At 42.7% G+C, this 23,838-nt stretch overlaps 1 protein-coding gene across 4 annotated transcripts in view; it reads right to left on the minus strand.

The window, feature by feature from the left end:
* KCTD1 (potassium channel tetramerization domain containing 1) overlaps positions 1 to 23,838 on the minus strand; it is a 69,379-nt gene that overhangs the window by 19,154 nt on the left and 26,387 nt on the right. For 3 of the 4 annotated variants that reach the window (XM_032123936.1, XM_032123927.1, XM_032123918.1), the window contains exon 2: positions 15,423 to 15,601. In XM_032123936.1, coding sequence (XP_031979827.1) covers positions 15,423 to 15,601 — 179 coding nt within the window. Of the gene's footprint in view, positions 1 to 15,422; positions 15,602 to 16,055; positions 16,417 to 23,838 lie in introns of those variants that run through there. The other variant, XM_032123946.1, reaches the window with a different exon arrangement.

The following is a 23,838-nucleotide window of genomic DNA, read 5'->3' on the forward strand; positions in this document are numbered from 1 at the left end:
CACTAAAAAAAAAAAAAATCAGGGTCTATTAAATAAAAAAATCTGCAGATTTATATGATATTAAATCCAAAGCAATAGTTTGTAGTGCTCTTAAATTGTGTAGGAATTGGTACCATTTTTAATTTAAGAGCTCTTTTACCCTGTAACTCATGTTACTCTCACACAGAGGAGCTGACTGGTCTTAGCTTCTTCCTGAGCTACAGCTCAGGAAATCAGAAGCGTGACATCCAAAGTCATATTACACTGCAAAGTGTGTTAGGAGCCCTGCTTCCTAAGTGCAGGCAGTCAGCCTCAAGTATTCTAGCAGGATGTTGAAGTGGGCTGACTGCAGGATCAAGCTACAGCCCATGGGCAGAGAGAGACTGCCACGAAGGGCAGCCCACCCACACGGGGCTGGGTCTTGTTCCACGCACACCTTGTGCACCACTGCAGCAGCGATCAGGCACCGAAAGATTGTGACAGCTCTGCCACTCAGCAACTCATAAATCCTGAATGCAGGCAGACAGGTGGGAAATGATCTGTGGAGAAACACTCAGACAAGCATAACTCCATCAGTCTGGAGGATTTACAACAGTGAGGATGTATGTCTTACATCCATTGTGATCTTTCCTGGTGGAAACCAGCACAAGCCAACAGTCACAATCTTCCTGTGGTGATTTCAGGCCCTTAATAAACAAGAAGATGCCTACCAAGCTGAGCACTGCTTTTAAACTAGTAGAAATGTGCTGATGATGAAGCAAACTATGGCTTGAGTTTGTAGGTTTTCATTATTTCGTTCACTTAACTGTGAAGCTTCTCTCTAAAAAGAGCAAAATATAACTACACTTGGATAAATAGAAGGGAAAAAAGCACATTTCCTAAGGGTCTCTCCATACCGCATCTGCCCTTTTCCTCAGATGCTGGTAACACCACACAACCCTCATATCAATAAATTAAATTGCAGCTTGCACTAATACTGAAAAAAAACCTGATCAAGAACCAACACAGGTACATGTGCCAAAAGACAAGGATTCCCTTAACAACAAGAGAAAAAAAAAAAAAAAAAAGCTAAGAATTTACAGAGAAAAATACTGAATTTCAAACCTACAGTTTTTTAGAACAATGCAAGTTCCGATACAGACATTTTTGGGGACAGAACACTGTTTCAAAAAGTTCTCCTCCTCTCTGTTGAAAATAAAACACATTACAACCACCTTGCATTATTCCCTTCACTTGTGTACTTAGTTAATACCAATGCTTTTTGCACTATGTGAATGTAATGAAATTTTAATTTAGCAGAAATGTAGGTGTTTTGGTAGATTTCTGATTTTTTTCTTGCATCACCCCAAGGCATAGATATAAATTGTTTTCTGCTATCTTTACAGGAGATCTATGGAACCACACTATTGAAAGGTGCAGAAGACTGAAAATAGTTTAGGGTAATCAGGAGCTGCACTGTTTCATCAAAGCCCCATCTCTCCAGGAGCCACCAGTGTTTCAACAAAGAGTTTGGGGCTATAGTTTGATTTTGATTATTTTCCATTGCCTTCCTAAAATCCTCCTCTTTTAGTGGCAAGCAGAAGCAAATTAACACCATGAAAGGAAGAAGTCTGGAGAAAGATAATGTGTTAAAACAATCAACTTTGACTAGGAAGTGAGACCACCAAATTATATATTGCTAACCACCCTACACACAAAAGTCTGTATTTATTTGTTTTAACCTCACAGTCCCGTGACAGAAACCTATGGTGCAGTTCTTGGCCCTTCACTTTTGCACATCTTTTCTTCCCTCAATGTATACCACAAGACAACTACCCACAAGTAATGACAGGAGCCAAAATGGACCTGGGCTGCCCAGCTGTCCAGCAGAAGGCAGAACCTGCTGCTGAGCACCAGCTTCATGATGGGTTTTAACAGGAGGGAGAAGCCACCTGAGGTCAGACTGGGCTGTGTTATATTACCACTGATACTGCAGCAGCGCAGTCAACAAAAGCAGCGAGACAACAGGTCTCGTTTGCTTGTAGTTGCCCCTCAGATGAGATGTTTGCCCCAAGCCCTACTGCTCAGCAGTGTGCCTATACCATCTCTGAATCCTGCAGCCCACCCAGAGCTCCAGCCACAGTGGGTACAGGCACATAAGCCATCTTTGCTGCCTCTAATTGCACCAACCACCATCCCTGTGCTTTGATGTTAGAAGACCTCCGGCAGAGATCTGCCCCAGGGATTTACACTGCAGTAAAGAACGAGTCTGCCATATTCACACTGGTAACACAAAGGCAGCAACAGGTTTGCAGGGATCCTGGAGAAGTGTTTACCAAGAATTGAGCCTCACAACAGATGACAAAAGGAAGGGGTATTTCTCCACTCTGCTTCAAGGGTTGGTTGATCTTTGAGAAAAATCCTCTGCTAAACAAATACTGAGGGGCACAGAAACAGCCAGCATATGGCTGTGGACAGCAGCTCAGGCTACTTTGCAGGATCAAAGTCAGACAAAGCATGTTTGCTCCTCAGTCTGTGAACACAGGCAAAATTAAATTCCGCATCTAATTTTGGGAGAAAAATCACTGACTTATTATTTATTATAACTAGCGCTCAGCAAGACAAAGAAGGAGTTTCACCTCAACTCTGAAGCAGGGAAAGCTGACAGGAACACATTCTTGCTGGCAAGCATGTGGAGCCGCTTCTGACCAGGGGCATCAGCACCCCCCACATTACCTGCCCTACCATCCCCAATGTTTTGTTACTACGGCAGAATAGTATTAGGACAGCAGTGCGGAAAATAAACTCTCTCTTATGATGGATGTGCATTTAGTCAGCAACATGCTACAACAAACTTGACCTTTATCAGGACTAGATTTCACTGACTGCATTTTTTCGGACCTCACCCCATTTATTTTGTTCTGTCTACAGCCACTGCAATTTACAACCGATAAAGCTTTCATCACTGCTCACCTTTCCCAGTGGAAGCTCACTGCACAGAAGAATATTCTGGCATGAAAGGTCAAGGGACAGAGCCCTTTCTGTGGTCCTTCATAGCAACAGAAAGGGCTCCTGGAAGAAATACTCACTGAAGAGCCGCAGATGAGCTGTCCCCATGTGAAACAGCCTGGCATAGCCCAGCAGAGTTTCTGCAGGTTCAGGTTTGCAGAGCAACATGACTAATTTTTCTTCTCTGAATAAGAACTGCACTACAGGTTTATGTTTTTCACACGGCACCAAACTTGTTATGCATTCTTCATCACTCCCAGGACCACTCATGTTTATCACGTTTCCAGGATTTCATTAATAAACAGAAGGAAGAAGGGCTTATGCCTCTGATTGAACTACTTTGCATTTTAATAGGAAATAATAAACTGACCTGCATGGAAGCTAAACACAATTGAAAGTTGCACCCATACCAGATGTTTCTATTTTCAAACCAGTGCTTTATGCCTTGTAATGATAGCAGACAGCAGCATCTTTTTCATCCTTCATTTTGTTGAGCCTACCCAAGAGAGAAGCATGAAACATACCTGATTAGGGCTTTTATTTCTACTTCCCAAGAGGGGAATTAAATGCTCACCTAGAATCAGACCTCTGTGGTCTGGAGAGCAGCATCCATTCGGTTTCGGAGAGCTACACCATTAATCCAAAGTGGAAGCAGGAAGGTGCAATTGTAGCTCTGCTGATGAGTTTATCGAGGTTAGCTACTAAGCAAGGGAAGGCCAGCATGAGAGGCATGGCCCAAGGCCCAGCTTTATGAGACAGCAATATTAGAAACTGGGAAAATGAGAATTCCTGATGAAAAGTGGAGCCTCTAAATATGCTTTAGCTACAGAAAAGGAGCAGTTTTTCTCCTTTCCCTTTCCCATAAGGTCTTCCAAAGGGGAAATAAGCAGGCAGATATCCTACCTGCCACTGTTTTGCCAGCTTTATCTCCCTAGAATAACATTTGCCACCACTTCCCTTCTCATGCATCTCCTTTGCACCACAAAGATGGACACTGGCCTTTTCTCTGTGGCAGCACGATGGAACCAGTGTGGTTCCCCTATGGCATTACTGCAGCAGAGCTGGAAGCTGCCATGAGCAGGAGTTTGGAGCACAGCCTTCATCAGGTTTTGAAAGGCCAGAGGGAAGATTATCACTCAGGGGAGCTTATACACAGGAGAAGCTAGTAAAGCAAAATTAAACCTTAATATTCTGCAAAGGATAAGGACATTGTTTTTGAAAATGTTAGCAAGGCATGACAGAAACATTTAAAAGTCAGCCACTGGCACATCAGGAGTCAATTGTGCTGGGCAGCAAAATATTCAGAAAAAATATAAGATGAACATAAATAGAGTTTTAAAACATAAAACTATGTTTTAAAATTACACATTCTAACTGCTTTTCACATGCTTGATGGCAACTTCAGTCCTGTGCAGCTATAACCACAGCACTTGGAGAAAAAGCAAAACATCTCATTGTTTCCCACAAACATGAGCAGTTTCATGTGACAAGCTCCAAGTATAAAATGAAAAAAATATTCCTAAAACTCCCACATTATGCTGCTAGTAAACTAGAATTTCATAGCAAAAGTGAATAAACAATAGCTTTTGAGGCTGGAGAAATTACCATCATGGTGTTATCTAATCTCTCCCCAGAAGTCAAGAATTATGACTAAACCCTTCCAACATAGATATAGCCTGAAATTCTATGTCAGAAGTATGTCCAATTGCATTTGGCAATCCTTAGCCAAGAGAGAGGCTGACTATAATTGGATGAATATTTGAAGTGCTTCATTATTCATGTAGGAAGGCTAGGTAAAAAGTGTTTTGTAGTCCCAAGACACTGGAGGGTGTGTGTTATTGGGTAATAACCAATTAGGAATGTTGACAGCACTCTGCCTTTGGGATCACCCTGGCCAACGAAGCACCTGGGTGTATGTTGTTGTGCAAAGGCACACACCCACTGCCTACTGCTCAGTTTATTTAAGCAAGGCTTTCACCAAAGGAAATGGAGGACACCCTAAAGGATGTGTGCTTGACAGCTCAGTTACATTCCGAAATAGTGCCTCTCTGTTGTTCTCACTGTCTTCCAAAAATACACCTTTTTCCAATAGTATTTCTCAATTACTGGTGCTACTGGTTATTGAAAACAAATTCAAGCTCTTCCATTTTACTGCTTATAATCTACCAAAAGAGCAACATGCTTACTATTTCCAGTAAGAAAGATCAGCTCCTAACCCCATAATCTGGTAAAAAACTCCACAGTCACATTGTAAATACTGCAAACTCAGAACAACAGAAATCAGTGATTTTCCTTTTGTGCTAGTCTAAGAAAAACATATGAATCATTAGTACAGGTATGCAAAAGATTTTAATAACTGCAGCATTTAAAAACTAACAATTCTGACTCTTGCTCATAAGAACAAGATATTCAGCACCAATTCAGCTCATGACAGAGCAGGTCAACCCTTTCACTACCTCCCACAACAAAGGTAGCATGTATTGATGGTACAAACACTGATTTTTATTTCCTACCTTATTTTCTTTATTATTGTAATGAAAAAACAAATCTGCAGATTTTTATTCTGATTGAAAGCAAAGCAATTATTGTACAAGATGCCCAACAGGACTTTCATAGCTATGAAAGAAACACTCAAAACTTTTCCTGAATGATTTGCTTGTTTGAAACATGCAAAACTCAATATGTTATACGGAGGAACATACCAGTTTTTCTGCAGCTCTCATTTTCTGGCTTGTATCATATTTAGCCTGTCCTGTGGCACTGTGGCACTGAGAGTGCTGCAGCATTTTCTCTGAGATCCCCTGAACACCCCCTCATCCTCTCCCTCATGTATCACCAAGACGATGATGTTTTGATGAAGCATCAAGCACGGGCCCTCGAGATAATGGATTCAATGGGATACACTTAAAGGATCATTTTTCTCTTTTGTATTGACTGCTTGCACTTCTCTAAGACAGGAAGGGCTTTCATTTCTTATGTAAGCTGCAAGACCCCGAGGGTTCTCTAAACTGTTTAAGAGGGATCAATTTTCAGGTGGGTAGGAGGCGCCCAGCAGACCATCACGGTTTGGAGCGCCTTCTTCTCTTCCCCTCGTATCACCGACACGTTCGGGCGAACCTAAAACCAGCTCCCAGCCGAGCCCCTCTCTGGCATGGCAGCACTTCCTACTGTGTGGATTTGTGGTTAGCACTCCAACAGAGCTATAATTTATAGTATGCATGCAGGGAACAAAATACAAAAAAAAGTTTCACAGAAGCAAAATAATCACTAGGGCTGACGGAGATAAACAGCAGTAGGGCTGCTAAGCAAAGCAGTGCTTGGCACTGCTGTAGTGGCAGGAAACCATTACCCCATGACACGGGTATAATGCACTGACATTGTTGCAATTACACCCAGGCAACCTAACAAAACAAATTCATAGTATAGCACAAAATATTTCCAATTCAACATTGCAACATTTATTTTTTAATTACAGCACAAATAACAACTTTTGGGGTGTGGAAGGACATAATCCATCATTTGCTCTGAAGTGACACACTTATGGCAAATGCTGTATACTATAACTTTCTATGCCACAATAAGCAACTACAAGCAATTTCTTAGGCAAGGAATGCAAAGGGTTTGGGTGTGGTCCTGGGAGATGCTGCTTATCCCTCCATCTCCCTCTGTGTCAGCAAGGAGCCGAAGGCAAGCCACATGTTGCTGCACTGGGACTTCAGTCACCCGTTTCACATGTGTCACACAGCTTGTGACAGCCTTTCACCTGCAACACGCCTCATATGGAAAGAGTTTTTACTGTTCCAATATGGCCTGTATGAGAACGTAAATACAATTTTTAATTAAATGGAATGGTATGTTAATAGGTCACTTAAAGAACAATTAAGTCTACCATTTGATTGACAGGCTTCTCACATTTCACCATGAAAACCCCGTTGTGGTCTAGGAGGTAGAATTTATCTTATAAATTGCTGCATTTAAAACTACTTTGCTCAACTATCTCATCTGATGAACAAAACTCTTGCATCTTCCTATTACTCTCCCCTTTTACCTCTTTTAATCCTTTGCAAACAGAAAGTTTTTGATTCACGGAAATTGAATTGCCAGTGTTGCTCTCTTCACCGAATGCCTGCTCTGCAAAATGCAGCAGTGTGAAGAAATAGGAAAGATAGGTCTTCAGTAATTAGCTTGGGTACCAGACGTGGCACAGCTGAGTTTGCTGGAAGCAGGAAAAACGAGTCCAGGCGGAGCGTTGTGCTATATTGCTTTGAGCACCTGAGCTACCCAAGTGTCTACACACACGGTGCTGCACAGTGGAAGGACTGGATAGGAAAGTGACTGTGAGCCCACTGCTTTCCTAAAGGCATGTCCCTGCAAAGCAATCCACAAGTAGCAGCTACAAGCTCAGCTTAAATGCTTTCAAACGGTCGCAGAAGCATGTTGGTTCTCTGAAGCAGGCAGAAAGTGCCTTGAAAGTGCCTCGAAAATTGTCCACATGAGGTGCAGAGACAACTGTGCTGGAAGAGTCCTACAGACACAAGCTGATGTACACGGGGCTAGAAACAATTTATTTGATTACTGACTCAAAGACTCAATGAAAGAGATCAATGCAAATGAGTCTCAGAGCATCCCTCAACTGATGGCACCAAGAGCAAAAGCAGCATCTGAGATATCAATAAAATACGCTGCTTACCTACTCAAAGAAAGCTCACTACTAACAAGAGCCAGAAAACCAAGCATGTGTGAGGGGAAAAGGACAAGCAAGCAAGCAATGTGCTTTGATCTGGTCAGGTAAAGATCACTTGTGACCTCTGTGAGCTCTGACTCCTTCCAACAGAGATAGAAAAGTGTGTACGAAAAAGAAATGAAGACGAAGCAATGAGGGACTTTAGTTGACAGAAGTAGGGCCAATGCTCAGAGCAGAACAGGGACAGAAAAAAAGATACTGAAAGGCAAGAGTCAAAGAGACAGCAACATCTTGCAAGTCGCAGACTAAGGTGAAAGAAAGATTGACAAAGAGAGAAATAAAGCTTGCCAGATGACACTTGTCTGGTTCTGATATTTGAATAAACTGCAGACTGGTTAAGTTAGAGGAAAAGTTCACATAACAGGAACTGGTGATATTCCCTTGGCCAACACAGCATTTGTGTCTCATTTGCATTAAAATGACTGCAGATAACCATTGAGTCCTAAGCAGTTTTCACCATTTCTATGCAACCTCTGCAAATACATCCCCAAATGGCAAGCATACTCATCTACATGAAACCCAGCCAGAAGGTTGATCATCACCAGAAAGAAGCAAGCCAGAAGTTGGAATCTATATCCTAAAGCTTCAAACACACCCAAGAGGTGGCCGGGTGTTGACGGCAAAACTGGAAGCCAAATGTTTGCTTCTGCAATTATGTATGTACTAGATGCCAATTTGCTTAGCAACGACATTGCAATTTATGAAAGACCAATGAAGTACAAACAGTTTATGTGGGAGCAGAATGAGAACCTTGTGCTCACGTACTCCTTGCAATCAGGAACCTCTGTAAGTACAGCAAAAGGCAAAACAAACCACTGAACCTCACCACTATGGTTCAAACCTGGGCCCTATCAGAAATGACCAATAAGCAGAATACTTCAGTGCCACCTCAGTTTCTAACGGGATTTTTCTTACTAGGTCAAGTGAGACCCACAGACTCAGCATATTGTTTTATCTTCCCAGGTGTTGGTCAGGCAGAGTGAGAAATACTGCTTGGGTGCCTTCAGTCTAGCTTATGAAACCACACTATTGGGTAGAAAAATGCAAACATTGTAAGGTTCTCATCCACAAATTTCCATTCACTGAGGATATCAAGCAGCCTTCGCAATCAAATGATTTCTCAGAGCACAGACCCTTAAACTGGTTATTGACAACCTCCTCTCTCCTGGACTTCCACGGTGATCCAACCCCTACAGACTCACATGAGCCAGCTGGCAAAGGAATCTATACACTGATGATACAGCTATGGATTTTCTTCTTTCCCCTCAAGAAAAGTGATTGTTACTTCTGAGGATTACTAGCCTCAGAAATAACGATCTGAAGCCTTTAGCTTTCTAACACTCCTGAATGTAGATACTTATTCCTCTGAACATATTTCCTTATACACTGCCATAGCCAGGCAGCCAGAGACAAGCATGGCAGGAACCCCTGTAGCATCAAGTCTTCTCATCTGTTTTCTCTGGGTCTGCATATGTGCAAAGAGCACTCCAACAATCCACTATCTCGATTGTACTGTCGTTTTACACATTTGAGTGCAAAAGCATTGAACAACTACAGGACACTGCTTTTTACCCTCCAAGTAAATAATACATAAGCCCACTTTTACTGACATTTAGAACAGGAAGACAGACATCAATTTTGTGGCCCCTTTCAGAGATGACTCACCACCAGTTACTGACCACATAACATGAGAACCTGCTAATCTGATGGTGCTATTTCTTTCACCAGTCACCAGCCACAAGCAACAGCAGCAACTTGCTGACCTTGCAAGTTAAATATATTACAGGGCTACAATTTGAAAAATATTTACTTCTACTGAGGCAACAGTGATGACTGACCTGTGGTGATCATTAATTGAGGCAAAATGAGGTCAATATATACCCTAAGTTCAATACACATACCTAGAGCTACAATTAATCTTGGTTCAGCCAGGACCAGAAAATACCCCCCTGAGCTCTTTATCGACAGATGTGTGTTGCAAGAGAGTTCTCTTTAAAATATCAGTCATGTAAACTCCCTGAATTTATTTAAATAAGCATGAAGTATATTATCATTCACAGTTCTGTTTCTATTTTCTTTCCTGGTTCGTATATGTGGTTACACCAACCAACACAACTGTACTGCCTGTGTTGAGTCCGGCCCTCATGAATCAACATTTCATTTTTTACTAGTACATGTTACTGATGATACCAATATCATCAACCTCTATCTCAGTTACTGGATCTATAAATATTTATGCTTAGAGATAGTAATCTTCTACACTTTCAGTCATCATCCCAAAGCACTCTACAAATTGCTTTTTTGTTAACCTTGGTAGGAAGCAACTGAAGTTCAAAGTTAAATCAGTTATCTTGGGTCACAGAACAGGTCAGTGAGAGTCTGTGTATTTCCCTAACCCAAGCCCTCCCTTTTCCTTGCCACAAGACCATGCAGCAATCAAATGATGAAATATAAAAGGTGAATAATGAGATGAGTAAGACAGGATAGATAACAAAGATTGAACTGACCATCTGCCAACTTCTTCTGCCTATTCCCTCCTGCCAGGAATGTTACAAAATATTAAAAAGCTGTGACCTGGACCATTCATGCTAATAGAGCAGACAAAGCTGATTACAGCAAGACTGAAAACTTTCACAGAAGCTTGTTCTTTAGAACTTAAAACACAATATTTGCTCTCAAAAAGTACAAGTCTTGCTACTGCAGTATCACATTGATTTATGAACTACTACCTCACCAGACTTTGATGTTGCTATTCTAGAAAGATACAGATAGAGATGTACCTCTTGGGAAGAAAAATCCAAATACAGAGGGTGGAAATAAAGATGCAGTATCATCCACTCTCTCAATATTTCCTTAAAAAACCCAAATCACCAAATGCTCATTCGTTAGAAAATTTTGTATTTCTTTAAGTTTAGCATAACTTAGAGCAGTTTGAGAGGTACTCTCCAAGGTGAGTGGAAAAGCTGTGACAGGGCTGCTTTCATGGAGGTATTACAGAGTGAGGCCTATGCAAAGTGCAGACCACCCTCACCTCAGCAGATCTCCTACCAAGACAGAAGTCTCCAGCATGGTGCTGCAATTTGCAGGAGTTTGAACTAAGGGCCATGTCAGTTTGTTTTGGACCTGTGGACTGATAACAGAAACTGCCAGAGCTCTGAAACAGGCAAGCAGTGCTGCCTGATTCATAGCACGTCCTTGGAAGTCTACCCACACAACTTGTGAAGGATAAGTCTTTCTTGTAAACCGTCAAAAAAGGCCAAGGACAGTCTGGGCATTCTCCTAAGTAATTCTGTGCTCTTGATGCAAAAGAAACCCTTACCAATCAAAAAAGAAAAGAAAAAGCCAGTGTCCTAACTGGATCCAAGTGTGCGAAATTTAATTTCCCTGAGGGCTGAGAGTGAAGATTGGGTAAGAAAACTGGGACACGAATGGATTGGTTCATATGAAAACCTGAAATAGCCCTGGGCAGAAATTTGGAAGGATTGCAAAATACTGTATAAGAAGAATCCATCTTCATATGCAGGGAGTAACTCAAGATGGGAGATGTAGCAACCCAACGAGATACTCCAAAAGGTTCTACAAAGTTACGTACAAGGTTTTAAGTGAATTTTTCCCATTCTGTGGTGGGAATATAGGATGTGGCAATCCAATGCCATGGTGCTATGCAAATATTTGTACAAGATGACTTGGACAGAACTAATTAAAAGTTCAGATGCTTTGAACATACGAGATAGACAACGCTGCTGATATTGCTGATATCAGAGATATCAGACAGCTGATGCTTGTATGATCAAAGTTACACATCTTCCCATTGAGCTCCCATAGTCAGTTGAGGTTGTCTTAGCCTGATACACAATAACTTTTGGTAGATGCCGTACAGACAGCATTAAGGCTGCGAGATGTAGGAATGCCGACTCCAAGCAAAGGGTTCGATCCTACTGCAAGATGATAATGCACTGGAAGGAGAGTCGGCTGCTTGGCTTAAAGTATCAGAGCTAACTGGCCAGTACTTTCTCTCCTCATAATCATAAATCCTAACACCTCAGCCTGTTCTCAGACTCTCTGGTGACCACAGGGAACAATGGCACAGCATGCATGTGCCTTAGCTCTTGGGAGAGAAAGGCTCCTTTAGCAGAACCTCATCTTGGATCCACCTTTCCTGATTTTTTTTTTCCCCTTGGCAGTGGAAAGAAAACAATTTATTAAAAAAACCTTTAGTTGCAAAAAACAAACAATTAAAAAAAAAATTTGTGTACATCCAAATCTTTAACAGATAGCTCTGTGTTGCCAGACACCAACCTGAAGATGTGGTAACTTCAAGTAAACCAAAGGTTGTACAGTCTGTACAGGGGTGAATGCACCAAGGTCTGCATTTGGTGGAGAGAGCTACACAGAAAGACACCTGCTCCCTCCTCAGACTTTAAAGGAAAATTACTATTTCAGCAGAGAGACCTTACCTTAGGTCTTGGTAGATATGCTGATTCAAACTGCCTCTTCCTGAAGCCTAAGTCTGGCAAATTGTATTATCGACCTTCATGAGACCATGTTTGAGGCATGATCTCACTGGTTTCTTGGGAGAACCTGAAGCCTGGTGATGAGCCAAAGTATTCGTAGGGGATTTGCCTTGTGAACACAATAGGTTCTCCCTAGTCTGGGTTATAACTGGGCTCTTTGAAATTATATGTTACTAGATTTTAAAATTAATTTTGAGGGCTTTTTAAAGCATTATTTTAGCTTCAGAATTTATAATTCTAGGATTACTCAATTCAAACCATCTATTAGATAAGCTGCTTGTTTGTCGGCTTGCTTCACTGAGTCAGCTTTTGCCCAAAACACAGATTGGTTCTGATTCCTTGGGTTCTTCAATCACAAGAGCATTTGAGAGAAGCCCACAATGGTCTTTCCAAAGCAAAGGGGAGGGATCCAGCAACAGCAGCAAGACACTTTTACAGTCACACCAGGATTTCTTTGGAGGAATGAATGGATATCTGTCAGTAGGCATTTTACATGTCAAGGCACAAACCAGGTTGGGGAACCTAACAGAAGAATTACGGAAAATGATCCCTTCAAGCTACAAGTCTTTGCCTGATATCATTTAAGGAACTCTTTCTTAAAGTACTCTTTCTAATTCATACTCTACTGTCCAGGAAGAAGAAAATAGAGAGGTACAAGATGAGATGCTATCGAGCCCAAAAAGAGAAGGAAGAGTACACTTGCTCCAAAGCAGAGAGTGCTCTATCAGAATAGGTCTCCCTCACACCAGCAAGTCAGAGTCACTCCAAAGCTGCTGGTTTGAATATCTCCTTTTCAATCTCACAAAGAAAGATGACTCTGGTACCTGGCCCACAGATGAAAGGTTCATTTTAGGCTTCTGGCCCTTAGACTACATGTAATACGAGTCAGAAACCTAATGACTTTCATGTCTCAACCTGTTACATGCTGGAGCCTGCAACCGATGCTTTGACTCATCCCTGGAGCAGTGCTCTTTCAGGCAAGATAATCAAGACCTTATTTTTCATAGACAATACTTCATATGACAGTAAGTCTCAGGAGGTTTCAACTGGACCAAAAATATCTATGAGACCTTCCTTAGTTTTGATATAATTCACACATGTGATATTGGCAGAAAAAGAAACATATAAGAAGTGTTGACAAAATCCTTGTGCTAAACTTGAGTAACAAAGTTAGAGTCTAGCTAGATATAAACTGACCAGGTCAGGCTCCAAGAAACAATTTGTATTAATGTCCAAATATTACTGGATAATTTTTACCTAGCATTCACTCTATATAAATATGTATAGATACATATATACATATACATGCATCCCAACCTTCCACTGGAAAAAAAACTGATGGCACAGTCTCAGATAAAACCCAAACAACTGTATCATGACTACTGGCATATTGCTTCATGCCATTGTCTTGACATTCAAACAAATTTAATAATTGCTCTTTTGAAGCCGCTAATGTTAAAAAAACCTCCCAAGCTCTGGAAGTGGCTCGGAATTCCAGGTTCTAACAGCTATGCTGGAAATATTCACTCATCAAGAGGTTCAAAAGACACTGTCAGAACTGAAACACAAACACATGTCAGAACGACTTGAAGCAGAATGACTATAACTCAGAGTTTGGGTTTTCTTTAAATTATGTTTGAAGAGCTTTTAAAATGTTTAATTTATTAAACTGGCTTTGATACTACAGGCATAGCTTTCACTTTCAAGTGCTACAATGGCTCAATTGAGCACAGAATACATTAAGTTTAAATTCCACTGCCACCATACACATTTTTGAATGACATTTTAGTGTTTCTTCACTTGAACTAATATACCCTCTCTGTGAATTTGACAAGAAAACAGAAGCAGCAGCCTCTCATTCTGCATACACAACAGTGTCAGACACCATCACTGTTCCAACTACCAAAAAACCCACTCAGTAATCACAACTACTAGGAGCTGAACAAAAGCAGCTCCTAAAAAATCCCCAAAACAACAGATTTGGTTTTCGAAGAACAGTTCAAGTTTTCCCAGACATTACTTCAATCTCTCCTGGCAGACCCAGGCTTTGGCATGGCTTCTTTTACTCCCCTCTGCCAGGCCTTCCTTGAGGAGGCTGTCACAAGAAAGGCCGTGTGCCTCGCTGTATGTACTGTTCTCTTCCTCCAGCCCTGACAGCTCCTTGTGCCAGGAGCACTACTTCAGTCCACACAATACTACGAGCTGAAGCTGCAGAGGCAGTAGTAGCAAGTGAAACCCCGGCTTTGAATGAAGTCACATCCCATGAAGTGTGCTTTGTGCCCTATGGAAAGGCAAGTCAGAGCTGTGGGATCAAGAAACTGAAAATCTGCCCCCTCAGACCGGAGAGAACACAATGGTAACACTGCTTTCCCTCTAGAGCAGGGTCGGGCGGCGAAGGGCAAGGTACAGATGAATACAGTGGACACAATGAACACCTGCTGTCCGATAACCAGCCCTTAGAGTTACAGCACCACGACACTGCCTGTCTGCCATCGCCACCAGGTAATACCCACACACACTGTTAAATGCACTCCTGTTTTCTTAGAGATGCACTCTTGTTTTATCTACTCTACATGCACCGTTTGCTCACACATGCAGCAGTTTTCTGACTGCTTAATACCAGTGAACTACCAGAGCCACAAATACTTCATTCAAAAGGTACATGAGAGTTAAGAGCCTAATTGTTTGAAAAGTCCTAAGGTTCTATAAAAAGTATCCAGTTAATACTGTCCTATAGTTTATTTCATTCAGCCTTGCCTTTGCCTCAAGTGACACATCGGAGATGGCATGTTGACAGTACAGGAGAGTGGTTGCTGTTCCAAAAGAAACAAAACAAATACCCCAACACCCCCACCTTTGGGCTTAAATGCAGTATCACTACAGTTTTTGAATGTAACAAACCACAGCATGGGTGCCCTGGCATAAACCCAGAATCCTAGGTAGTAGAAAGTAAGTGCTCTTTGCTATCAGCTCTGTTTTAGTACACACACATCAGATTTGCAGAAGTGCCATTTGTCAGGAACACACTGGAGCAGGGAAAGAAAAGTCTCTAACTGCCTACTAACAAAGAAAGCTAATTTAATTTTGAAACAAAAGGAACTAAATTCATCATTCTGAGACAGCCCCAGGACGTCCAAGCACGAAATGGAAGAAAAGGAGTTTGCCAAAGACATGCAGAAGAAGCTTTTTAAAGTTACCTGGAATCGGGGTATTTTGTAAGCGTGGCCAAGCTGCTGGTATACATGTGCCCACCCACATCAATGTGAACTGGTGCGTTGGATTTTGTGAGCTGTGCTGGAGTGGGGATGCCTTGATTGTTCAATGGAGATGCAGGGGATCTAGTGATCAGAGGTCTTGACATATTGGGCCGACTGTCCTGTGAAAAGATAGACCTGGGTTAATGATCTCCTTAAAAACGTCACAGAAACCCACAGTCTCGAATCAATAGGACTGCCTCATAGTCTCAGATTATGAGTTTTATGTTAGTAAAGCACAGACAAATATTCAGCAGTTTTTTAAATGAATCCAGCTCCAGGAGTCTTAAATGGCTACATTTTAAATAAGTGGGGCAAAATGCACTGATAAAACCCACAAGGCAGAAAACACATTCAATAAAACAAGTTTTTCCTGAATACTACTCGTAGCAGTCAATCCATACCAACAAAAAGGGTCATTCTCATTTTTAAGAGTTGATAAAGGCATTGACAGAAAGAGATGCAGACGAAAAGACCGAGAACAATATTTTCCTTAATTAAGAAGACCCCGGGTAGACGTTCTGCTCCTTCCCAAGCCCTCCGTCACTGCTGTACCACCAGAACAGAAATACAAACCCTCAACTCCTCCATCCTGCACACTCTTCTCTCGAATTCCCAATTCACATAGCACAGGAACAGAAGCAGAAACACCTGGACTAGTCAACTGCTCATGGACTGCAGACCACTGGACATCGACAGCCTTTGAGAAAGACATTTTCCATTTAAAAGTTATACGTATGGCAACAGCTGCCCCCGCGTGCCCCACATAGGCTGCAGGTCTGAGCGGCTTCCCGAGGCCGGCGAGCTCTGAGCGCGGAGCGGGAGGCGATGCTTTGCTGATGAAACCAACTTTTAGTCACAAAGGCAGCGCTGCACCGCCAGCACGGAGCAGCGGCCGCCTGCGCGCAGCGGGTGGGGCAGGGCAGGGCGGTGAGCTGGAGCCAGGAAGGCAGGCGGCAGGCAAAGTTGGGGATTAAAATAGAAATGCATTCGAGAGCGGTTTTGAGACAACCCCGCTTTCGACTGAAGGACAGCTCCACACGGGGTGGAATCTTATAGGGATGCCCTGAGAACTAAAAGCCCTTGCAAATGACTAAGTTTTACATTTAAAAGGTAAGCAAAGCAGCGAGAAGTCAGATACACTTCATCACAAAACTCCCTTTGTTCTTTCAACACTGTCTTTCAGCTGCACAAAGTAATGGATTCCTTGTAAACATCTCCTCCGAGCCAGGCAGCAAACCTCGCCAAAGCGGAGCGCGGCCGTGAGAGAGAGTTACGGGGCACTCGGACCAGCAGAGTCCGCCGCCGCCAAAAACATCATTTCTCCATTTTTCATGGCTGTTAAGAGACTCAAACCATAAAGGCAACATGAGCCAGGTAAATGTCTGGCTGAAATGATTTACAGGCCCATGTTGCACAATAAATTCGAGTAATATGTAACAAAAGGCATCTATAAACCACAAGGTACTTAACTAATTTTCTTCCATACACAAAAGCAAGCTTAGGTCTAATACTGATAAAAACGAAGGGAATGAAGAAAAACATCTAGTTTAGATGTTGGGGGGGGGGGGTGGGGAAAGGGTTGGGTTTCTTCTCTTTCTTTATAAGCAGAAGTTAATATAAATCTGCAGAAATACCAGGCTTAATCACTACAATTGCTGGAGGAGGTGCCTGCAGCGTAAAGAAGACAAGTCCAGACAAAATAAGGTACACACGCTATGCAAAACTAATGTCTGCTACAAATGCTATGTGGTACAACCACCACCCAAGATGCTACTGATCTGCAGAGCAGTATTTAGTAAAATAACGAAGAAAAAATTAAAAACAACAACTACAAAGGTGAAAGTAAGACGTCAAGGACTGATACAAACTGGGGGTGGGGGGAGCACGCCTTAGACGATTAGCAGGAGGAAAGCAGCAGGTCTGAGTAAAACATTTCAGTGCTTAAAAGTAGACAAATAACTTGGCTGAAATAGAGACAAAATCATCAATGAAAGTTGAGACTGAAATGAGAAACAAATTCTGTAACTTGTGTGAGACAGACACCACCATGTCCCTTCACAGGATCCTCTCTGGCAGAAAAAACACAGCTCTCTTGCAATTTAGCACAGTGCAGCACACCAAGTCTGTGATAGTTTTTCAATTGGACACATTCTCCTGTATACCCTGCCTGGGGCTGCTCGAGAGAAAATGAACAGATTTGCAGGGTTAATACTGTAGTTAGGCTGGAACCTCATTCAGCTTAGCTGTGATAGCACTGGCTGCACAAAACAGTAGAAGAATGTGTAGTATAAGCATCACTGCCAGGATGGGAAATAGGTTGGAGGACCGTGGGCATTTTAAAAGGCAAAAGAACCCACAAAACATAAGAAAAGGGAATCAGTTTCCAAACCCAAGTCCTAAGCAAGCTGCCATTTACACAGTTTACCTACTAAAACTCCCAAGAAATAAAAATGCTTTATAATAAAACCTTTTGTTCTCTTATTTCACCCTCCTCCTTTTCAACATTTCCTCTTCAAGTTACCTGTGTTTATTGTGTCTCATGAAACAAAGTCCTTCTTCTCAATGGCTGATATTAAGCACAATAATGCTAACCTTGCTCCAATCTTAGCCCACAAAGCACATTTCCCTGCATAAAAACAGTCCACTACCATTTTGGAGACACTTTGAAACTAGGCAATCATATTTCTACTGCATTTGCCTCAGAGAAATTAAGGCAGAAATGTGATTCAAAGAAGCAGGTACTTAAAAAAAACCCCATTTCTTTTTAATGTGGCACAACTCAATAGCACTGTCAGAGCACAGAAGACCACCATCCAATGGGTACAGCATTTAATAGCTCAGAGATATATCACTGCATTAGTTAAATCACTGTATTAGTTCAGCTATGGAAAGGATAACACAGGGCAAACAGTCTCTGAAGAAATACATGGCTTGCGTTGGATTATTGCAAATGCGGAAGTGAACAAGCTTTGGTAAAGAGTAGCTAAACCAAGGCACTGCTGGTAAGCTAAGCTTCTACCACCTAATGTGATTACAAATATAATTCCTTAGCAAGAATTACAGGTGGAGAGAAGGGAGTCAGAGAAACTGAACTCAACGGGCTCCAGCAAGCTATCTGGAACAGCTGACAACAAAAAGAATCAAAAAGCTCTTCAGAAGCTTTCTTGGTGTCAGGCAGGTGAGACGTGAACCCAGGAACGGGTTCAGAGCTCAGCCACGGCTGTTCCCACACAGGAGATCACAGAGGTTGCTGTCTGCCTCAGGAACTGCACCAGCTTTGTTCCTGAGAGGGGCACAAAGCATGGCTACCACCTGCACTGGCTGGACAGGCAGCGACCTTCCTGACCTGTCAACAGTCTGTCACTTCATAGCTTTCCTTCTCAAACATTTTATTATTTATCCTACAAAAAAATTAAGTAAGAACAGAAAATCCAGTTTTATAACAGTTCCCATGAACCAAAATACTTCAAATACCCTGTAAAGCATTTATCATTATTAATATTCAGATGATTCTCCCCCTCCAACAACTTTTCATAAAAATTAGCTCACATTTTCACTCAGAATGAATGTATTACTGAAACCATGTAATCAAAAATGCCAAAATCTGTGCACTAGGCAGGCTAAAGGCATTTAGGTTGTATAAAACTTTTCAGTTTTGGTTCATCACATAAAAGCACTGCTCTATTAGAGCAGTTTGGGGCTCCTCCACTTCCATGCTGATATTTGAAGGAGTCTTTCCACAAGAAGCAGTTCATAGGCATAGGTCTTTTGAGTATATCTGAACCTGCTTCACATTTTTTGCTTAGGCAAGCCCTCCTGTAGCCTCAACAAAAGCAAAAGCAGCCCTGCCTTAACTGCTCCTCCTGGGATTTACAAAAATCTGTATGATTTAGAAGTCTTCCTACCAAAGGGGGCCATGGATCATAGAGCAGAGCTTTCAAATCCCTTCTCCTCTCCCTGCCTTTTCTTCTATACCATCTTCTCCTGTTCAAAAGTATTGTTAAATAATAAGCCTTTACACCTGGGTTGGAAAAAACACAGTAGCTGCAGGGCTGAGATGTGCACTCGTGCAACTGGTCTACCAAACAACAGCAACACAGGAACCTTGTCAATGTTCTGGTAGCAAGTGGAAGGAATAAGAGATATCTGAAGAACATGAGTCATTACAATGTGCTAAGTGTACAAAAATCAAAGAGGCTTACTTGTCCCCTCAAAATATTAGCACTGGTGACCTAAGTGTTATTTACACTCTGTGGTCTTGAGTAAAGTCATCCCGGTTCCCTTCTTAAGACAGAAACCTTGACAAAACCCATGCCACTTCAAGACAACCCGAGCTCAGGCACAGAAGGACCGACATTCAAGTACAAACTATCTGCTTGACTCACTGGACTGTAAGGATCATTTTAGTTTGCAGGTTAAGACACTGCTGGCTGGAGTTATTATAGCCAACATCTTCTCTGTGAGCCAGCCCAGCTCAAGCAGGAATATATATCCTACTCAGTAGCATATATATTCCCTGTCAAAACCCCAGCAATTATTACTGCTGAGGAACTCAAATTTACACATTTCTAACTCCCTTGCATGTTTTGGAGGGGAGGTGAGGGCAAGCTTGTCTTAGCTATTCTAGACATTAGAAAGAATAATCATGCAGTAGTTTATTCTAAAGTATCAAATCAGTCTGTGTTCATTATCCTTTTTTCTCAACAGAGAGACGTGAGAGAGATGCTTCTCCTCACAAAAGCTTGGTGCCCAGGAACAACTGGAAACAGCAGTTAACACATCCACATCAGCCACCTCCAGCAGAAGAGTCACCTCTGAACCCATACATCCCTCTGTATGGGGAATGAATCCTAACAGCAAACAAACTTCAGAAGCTGGCATCAAACCCCTTTTCCTCCAGTACAGAGCAGAAATCACTCAAGTGACAGGGACATCTGTGTACCTGCACTCTGAAATAAACAGCAGGCTGATGCTCAGGGGTGCCTGTGGGATGGGGGAAAGCGCAGCTCAAGAACCTCATCCAAACCGGGAACATTAGGACTGCTCTCAGATTTGGCTCCTGCACAAGTGTCCCCATTTTGAAGATGCACTTTTTCAAAACAAACATTTCATTAAAGATTAAAAAAATAATCATGATCGTGTCTCACCACAATGCTTAAACAAGTACCCCCCCCACTTTTTTGAATTCAGCAAAAAAAGTTGCCACAACAAAGAGGCTGGAGAAAGCATTTATTCAACATAAACAATGTCAGTACAGTACAAACAGCACTTCTGGAAATTGTAGCAAGCAGGCAGAGATACAAAGCTACATGTCCAAGAAACCCATGAGCTTGTCCTGCTGGAAGGGGAAAATCCCACCCTGGGCACCTGTATGGGCTGGTGATGTCCTCACACCAAATTCTCTGGCTGTGGCTCTGGTACTCAGCACCCACAGATGACACAAATCTGTGCTGGCCCCTCAGAGCCCTGCAAGGTGGTCAAAGATGACCATGTGCACCACACAGAGCATGCAAACTGCATTTTGATCTCAAGGTGTGCATGCCATCATGGTGCTTCCTCTTCACCTTCATTCTGAAGAGCCCAGAAGCACAAAGAAATTGCTCAGATCTTTGTCAAAAAGTCTTTACATGTAAGCACATCCATTGTTTTCTTCTGCTTCTTCACCCTGACACCAATGGTCGGTAGCTCCCTGAGGACACGGTTGGGCTTTACTGCTGCCACTGGGTCTGCAAAACAAAGAAACAGCCCATTGTTTTCCCCAGCGAAAATATGCCAATTGCACTGTCATGTTTTGCCTTTCATCAGTATCATCCAACTGCCCTTTCTCTCACAGCTGCAAGGTTTAGGACTGCTGACTCTGAACATCAGGAATTATGTTTATAAGGCAAAACTCCAGAACAATTGTGTTTGAGTGTCACACGAGAAATGGGCCCAAAATACAATCAGCTGCAATTCAATGCCCCAGCAAGCTAAGACACCAGGTCTGCTGAGACTCAATAGTAGCATTAGATTTATTATTCTAAATCTCTCTAAAGCTTCATTTTAAATCCTGAATGCCTGTCAACATATGACAGAAGGTCAAATTATCCTATGCAAGACAGTCAAATACAATGGAGAGCTTGAGAAGCAGGAAGGTTTTCTGGATATGCTGAGGCAGTGAAGTACAGAAGATCCACTATGCCAAGCAGCTGCTCACTCCTCCCACCACAAGTGCCATGCTTGGGGCACTCAGTATTATTTTCAGAAACATACACAGCAATGCAATTTAGAGAGGTGGGTGTCACAAGGCCACTGAGAGAGGGAACAGAGATACCCAGAAGGGTCCATCATAGCCAGGGTGTAAGGTACAGCTCATCAGGAAACAAAACCCTTGGCCAAAACTCTTTCCTGAAGGTGCCAGGGACAATGTTAGGCTGTCCTCTCTGTATCCTAGAATAGTCCAAATGCAGATCAAGCCTACAAAGGTGACAAATGCACCTGTGGTTACAGCAGAGTGGCTACAGCAGTGGTGACTGGAGCGCTTACCTGATGGGACAATTTTAACTGGTACATTGTCCTTGTCCCAGAGTCACCAGCCCCGGGGTGGAGCGCTGATCTGGCCCCTCAAGATGGGGGTCCCTTGCTGCACATCCCAAATGCTGGCTGCTTACAGCCTTCTCCTCCTTGAGATGCTGGCACTGCTGAGCACATACACATGCTAAGTGCTGCGAGCGCTGGAGAGATGTGGTGACATTTCCTTGGCAAAATGAGCCTTGCTGGGATTTCAGAGCTGACCAGGACCTAGAATAAATGATACAGGTGCAGAGAACCAAATGCAAGGCAAAGGGCTGAAGGAAGCGAGGTATTTGTTTGTTCTGGGTGGAGAAAGCTGCCTACCTGGAGATGCAGGACAGTTAAAAACCACCCCTGGACAAGAGCTTGGAGGCACTTTGATAATTCCAGAGCCCAGGAGCCAAGTCTATAGCACACAACTAGCTCGAGCAGAACAGCTCTAATCACACTTTCATCAGAAACCTGTCACTGAGACCTTAAGAAAAATCTTTAAGTGAAGGAAAAGAATTCATGGATAATGACAGATGTTAAATGAGGGCCTGTGCTTACACCAGTACAGCAGTAAAGGTGAGTCCAAAAACCTGGAAAAGTTTACAGACAGGATGTATCTTCTCAAGTACTTATAAAATTCTCTGAAAACCTCCCTAAGCCTCGAAACTGCAGACAAAAGTTTTATACCTCCCTCAAAATATTTTACAAGTTTGCACTCTCTATGGAAGATTAACTCAGCCCCTTGCTTGTTTGGGTGAGTAGTGCTGAGGTCAGCCCAAAGGTTGTCATTTATTACATCCGTGCTCTTCTGCACTGCCTACCCTTTTCTTCCTTGGGTCAAGCATAACTCTTCTGCTGGAGGTGGCTGCTGTGCACACTTTCTGTGCTTGGGTCAAGCCAGTGGCAAACACAGCCAGCACAGAACTTGGCTGAAACCCGTAACACAAGCAGGATCTTTGGAATACATCCAACCCACTGTACTAAAAAATCAAACCAAACTTGGGGGTCCAGCCCAGATTCACTACCCCCAAACACAAACAGTTTGGCTTTCACTATGGAAGGAGAACTTCTACAGCCTTTAGAGGTGTCGATTCGATTCTCACTCACTGAAAGCGTCCATTTAATTTACAAGCAAAACCGGATTTGAAAGCTGCTCCCAATTAGCTCACAGCACACCACTGCCCACCTGACATTGTTAATCACAGGGTGCTCACCCCAGGCTACAGCAGGCAAAAACATCCCCTAACCATGCTGGAGGACACAGTGCTTAGATGCAGGAGGACATTGGACCAAAGGAAGCAGACCTGCCATGATGCTGCTAATGGTGTCCTATGATAGGGGCACACTGGACAGCTGGCATTTCAGGTCACTCGCTCCACCAAGGGCTTGTCTGTTCTGCACCAGTATCTACTCAAATTAGCAATGAAACCGAGTTAGGAGTGACCAAACAAAAGTGTGGCTCCCCAGCCTGAGCTGGACATGACCAGTTCAAGATATTTCATGAGGTATACAATGCAGTCCTTCAGTCACCTTCACTCAGACTTCTTAATTCCCATGTGCAAGAGGGGACCAGTATCCCGTCAGATACTGCAGAAACAAGCCAGTAAATACCAAGCAATCCCTTGGTCTGAGCAGGGAAAGAGTGCAGTCATTGTGGACACCCAAAAGAAAAAAAAAAAAGGAGGAAGCGCTATTAAAAGATGAGCAGTCCCTGGGAAAGGCTTCCAGGTCTGAAGAGCCTTTAGCAGCCTGGCAGCCCTGCCCACAACACTACAGCTTGATACAAAAGTCTTTGCTTCTGCTGCCCCGAGGA

Source organism: Corvus moneduloides, chromosome 1 (assembly GCF_009650955.1).
Source record: "Corvus moneduloides isolate bCorMon1 chromosome 1, bCorMon1.pri, whole genome shotgun sequence".
NCBI classification, from domain to species: domain Eukaryota; kingdom Metazoa; phylum Chordata; class Aves; order Passeriformes; family Corvidae; genus Corvus; species Corvus moneduloides.